The 5,152-nt window shown below is 41.3% G+C and overlaps 1 protein-coding gene across 1 annotated transcript; it reads left to right on the forward strand.

Moving 5' to 3' along the window:
* Positions 1-2,250: 2,250 nt before the first annotated feature.
* Positions 2,251-4,805, forward strand: marveld1.L (MARVEL domain containing 1 L homeolog). Its single transcript, XM_018225264.2, has one exon. The coding sequence runs from the start codon at positions 2,762-2,764 to the stop codon at positions 3,251-3,253; it is 492 nt and encodes a 163-aa protein (XP_018080753.1). The 5' UTR covers positions 2,251-2,761; the 3' UTR covers positions 3,254-4,805.
* The last annotated feature ends 347 nt before the right edge of the window (positions 4,806-5,152 follow it).

Genomic DNA, 5,152 nt, shown 5'->3' on the forward strand with positions numbered 1-5,152 from the left:
ATTCGATTTTAAGCAAATAATTCAAATATTTCAAAATGTTTTCCCTTTTCTATGTAATAATAAAACAGTAGCTAGTACTTGATCCCAATTATGATATAATTAATCCTTATTGGAGGCAAAATAATTCTATTGGGTTTAATGAAATAATTTTTAGCTGATTCAAGTTACAAAGATCCAAATTAAGGAAAGATACATTATTGAGAAAACCCCAGGTCCTGATTATTATTAATAACAGGTCCTATACTTTTTTTACTAAAAAACTTGTTTAAGCTGGAACATAAGGTTAGGTTGCTGGTGTAGATCTGACTCTTCCATATAGCAGGAGAGTTAGTTCTGGTTTTCACCAACACCTTTTGGGGGCCCCCGGAACTTTCTGCTGCTGTTCTAGCTGGGAACTTTGGAGTGCAGAAATCCCAAAAGCGATGTACAGGCAAGGGTTAAGGGAAGAGGAGAAAAACAGGCAAAGGTCTGGACAGATGGCAAGTTTCAACGTCAAAAGGCAGGCCAAGGTCAAAAGCCAGGAACAAATCACACAATAGTGCATGAAAAAGATCTGAGATAACCAGAAGCCAGCTTGGGCAATGAATGAATGAGTGAACAGGTTTAAATAGTGAGATTTGGCGCCAAAAGGCTAGGAAACAGGAATTAAAGTTAAATATAACATAGCCCACAGCAAAGATGGCCGCGCCAGCTTCAAAATGTGGAACCGCACATGCCGTGACATCATCGAAAATGTGACAAAGTGCAAGGCTACTTTTTGCCTGCATGCATGCGCACAGAGGATGGCCCCCGCCCAGGCCTGGACTGGGAGTCAAAATAGGCCCTGCCATTCCAAGTACACAGAGGCCCAAACAGCCCCCTAACAGCCCAAACAGCCCCTACCAGCCCACTATATGGTAACTTTCTATGGAACAATACAGCAGCCCCTCTGGCATTTGCCAGAACCCACAGATTGCCAGTCCGGGCCTGCCCCCGCCAGCCAGAGCGCAAGGAGGTGGGAGAATGCACCGGTCCAGTGGGGCGCCTTACAAATGGTGACGATTCCTTCATTATTACAATTTATTGTATTGTAGTGAAATTATATTATGATCATTTGTCATAAAATTTACTACAGGTATGGGCCTGTTATCAGCCTACCGGGATACCAGGAAAACTCCCGGTCGGCCCAGGAATCAGTGGGCCCTCCTGCTTCTAATCATTTAGCCTATTTCATCTAGGGTTGCCACCCGGCTGGTATTTTACCGGCCTAGCCGGTAAAGTACCTGCCAAGGCCGGGGCCGGTATTACAAATTTATTACAATGTAGCTGCCGGTAAATTTGTAATACGCTTAAAAAGACTCCTCTGCCTGCCCCCAATCCCCTGGAACTTAACTTTTCTTTTGCTTCTTGAAGTGTCCGTGGCGTGGCCCCGCCCCATTTGATGTTAAGGCACGCCCATTTTGACATCACGGTCCGCCCCTTTGTGTCCCAGCCCCCCACCAGCAGTAAAGAATTTTAGAAAAGGTGGCAACCCTAATTTCATGGTTATTCCATATTTCTTCATGGGAAAAAAATAGGCTTAATATTGAAAGACTAGAATATAGTAAGTAGATATAAAAGACTAGGAGAATAAAGAGGTTAAATGACGAGAGGAATAATAGTTTGGAAAGTGGGCCCACGTTCTAAGGTTTTCTGGTGGGCCCATGGTCTACAGTTTTTTGGTGGGCCCCTGGCATCCCAGTCTGACGCTGTTTATTATTACAGAGAAAAAGGAAATCATTTAAAAACATTTTTATTATTTGGATAAAATGGAGTCTATGGGAGACTTGGAGCTTGGTGGATAACGGGTTTCTGGATAACAGATCCCATACCTGTACTGGTTAATAGAAAGATGAGTAATAAAATGTAGCAATAGCAATACATTTGTAGCCTTACAGAGCATTTGTTTTTTTTTAGATGGGACCCCCAAATGAAAACTGAAAAGAGTCAGAAGGAAAAAAGTAATTAATTCAAAAACTAAATAAATAATGAAGACCAACTGACAAGTTGCTCAGAATTGGCCAATGTATAACATACCACCCTTTTAATTCTACTAAAGAATCTACTAAAGAAGCCTTTTTTTTGTGTACTTGTGTGTGACCCTCAATATACCCTTTGTCTGCATTTCCAACCACAAAAGCTGTTTTGTTTAAAGTGCCTCTGTGCCTGTGCATTTATTATACACATTCAGCTCCAGTTGATTTCACTATTCATTTATTTAACAACTTATTAGGTTGCCGTCCCACTGTGGTATCAGTTCTGGGAAGTTTGCCAGCTGGTACAAAAGGAGAGAGGTTGGCAATACAAAGTCCAAGGTATGCCACTCTCCCCCCAGTCCGGCGTTCACACTCAGCTTTGAGCAAGGAGATCTGTGGCACATACATGTGCAGGGATGTGGTGATTCCTGTTGGAGAGCCGGTGTGTGAATTCCTGTGCAACAGCTGGCACATCAGGGAATGCTGGGTATAGTAAAAGACATACATTCCGGAGGGGGGTTTGGCAACCAGATGTGGAAATAAATTGCATGCTCTGTGATGTCAGCAGAGGAAGAAGAGGCATTAGATTACATGAGTGGGACAGCCCACACCCTTCATCTGAAAAAAAGGAAAAGACACACAGAGACAGAAAGAGACCCAGCAAGCAGCCCTGGCTTCGATAAAACAACAAGCTAAGGAAAAGAGGTGGCACTTTGCCTGTTCCCTTCCACTTTTAGACTAGGCCCTCTTGGCCTCCGGTCCTTGTAATGCCTCCTGTAACCAGAAGTTCTGTGAGTGCCAACAGAAATTACTTAAAAAGTCTGCCTGGACTGCTGAGAGTCTTGCAGCTGATCTTCGGAGCTGGATTCTGGATCACCATAGCCTCTATCCAGTATGGAGGCGCCACACACTTTGCATTGTTTGTAGTGGTTTTCTTCTGGCTGTTGACTATGATCATCTATTTCCTCACCTTACTGGATAAGCAGGAGCTGGTGCCCATCATCGGAGGAGACCGATGGGTATTAGCCAATGCCATCTATGATCTGCTGGCGACTTTACTCCACATTTCCACCGTGGGCATCATGATCTCCAAGACGGAGTCCTATTCCTACTGCAATGTGCCCACTTACTCGCAGTACTGCCTGTACAAAGCATACTTAATCGCCACGGTCTTTGCCTGCTTGACTTGCCTCTTCTATTTCATCTCCACCATTTACTTCTGTTACAAGAAATGCAAAGGAAGTCAGACTGTCATCTAGAGAAACCCTTTAAATTCATCGTTGGACCAACACCGGACGTTTGATGATGTCATCAGGCTAATTCAAACCACAACTTTTTTTTTTTAAATTCTTAAGAATACTGTAAAGAAATGTAAATGTGCAAGGTCCATGTACTACATATTATTCCCAGGCAGGTTCATAGGTATTTTTAATAGATTTTATAGACTTATAGATGCCATGAGTTTGTCTGATAATACTATATAATGACTCAATGTGACCACCCAATGCATGTTATTTTTTTTAACTACATTCCAGTGCTATTTTCGTTGTATATATTCTGCCAGATTTAAGAAATTTTACTCCATACACACTTGTTGATCTTAAGCATTGAGGCAGAGAGCACAGATCTGTCTAGAGAATTACTGTATTCAGAACATGCAGAGGTTTTTCTATGTATGAGTGGCTGCAGGGTTTGCTGGATGATGCAATACTCTGATACTCCGCTCTCTCTTTTTGTGGATAGTCTCAACTCTATCTCTATGGAATTCTCTCTCTTAGAGGAAGAGGCTGCAACAGTAGAAGCGTCAGGGCTTTTCAAAATGACAGCTGTCTGGGCATGCTGGGAGTTGTAGTTTAAAAACAGCAAGAAAGCTGCAGGTTAAGAGTCAAACATGGTTATTTTACTTGGTAGATTTAATTGCAGCTGTCTGGGCATGCTGGGAGATACAGTTGAATAACAGCTAGAAAGCTGCAGGCTAAGAGTCAAACATGGGTATTTTACTTGGTAGCTTTTCAAAATTGCAGCTGTCTAGGCATGCTGGGAGTTGTAGTTTAATTACAGCTAGAAAGCTGCTGGTTAAGAGTCAAACATAGGTATTTTACATGGTAGCTTTTCAAAATTGCAGCTGTCTAGGCATGCTGGGAATTGTAGTTTAATAACAGCCAGAAAGCTGCAGGTTATGAGTCAAACATGGGTATTTTACATGGTAGCTTTTCAAAATTGCAGCTGTCTAGGCATGCTGGGAATTGTAGTTTAATAACAGCTAGAAAGCTGCAGTTTAAGAGTCAAACATGGGTATTTTACATGGTACTGCAAACCCTGCCACAACTTACAGTTAATACAGTGTTTCCTAAAGCGTAGTATGCATTTTTGTAATTCTTTGCTCACTGACCATACACATGTGTCCATGTAAGGAATTATCAGATCCTTCAAACACAACTGAATTTCAATTTTCATGTCCATTTCAGAAGTAAAGAAATGATGCCCATGATGGGTGTGGCTCACCATAGCCAATTTTATTGCGAATTCGCCGGGAATTGTAGTTTAATAACAGCTAGAAAGCTGCAGTTTAAGAGTCAAACATGGGTATTTTACATGGTACTGCAAACCCTGCCACAACTTACAGTTAATACAGTGTTTCCTAAAGCGTAGTATGCACCCGGCCCTAAGTTTCTCTGGAAACTGTTTTCTAATTTTGGAAACTATGTGTTTGCTGTTTATAGCATTGGGATGAAAAGCTGTCCTGCTGATGCCTGCTCACATTAACATTAGAAAAAAAAATGCCAAAATAAACTTTTTTTTACAACCAAATATGTTTTGAGTGTTGTTTTATTGCAGTTTTTAGTAGGGTGCATAGAAATCTCCTCTACTAATCATGCTGGTACCAAACTCATGAAGAGCAAATTACTTCTCAGGTTTTGTGTGATGTACAAGTATAGAACCTCTTATCCAGAATGCTCAGGGTTTTCCGGATAAGGGGTCTTCCTGTGGTTTGGATCTCCATACTTTAGGTGTACTAAAAAATCATTTAAAGGGATACTGTCATTGGAAAACATTTTATTTCAAAATGTATCAGTTAATAGTGCTGTTGCAACAGAATTCTGCACTGAAATCCATTTTTCAAAAGAGCAAACAGATTTTTTTATATTCAATTTTGA

Source organism: Xenopus laevis, chromosome 7L (genome assembly GCF_017654675.1).
Source record: "Xenopus laevis strain J_2021 chromosome 7L, Xenopus_laevis_v10.1, whole genome shotgun sequence".
Lineage (NCBI taxonomy): Eukaryota > Metazoa > Chordata > Amphibia > Anura > Pipidae > Xenopus > Xenopus laevis.

Coding starts and splice junctions, on each gene's coding strand:
- marveld1.L (XM_018225264.2), top strand. CDS start 2,762: ATGCCTCCTGTAACCAGAAGTTCTGTGAGTGCCAACAGAAATTACTTA.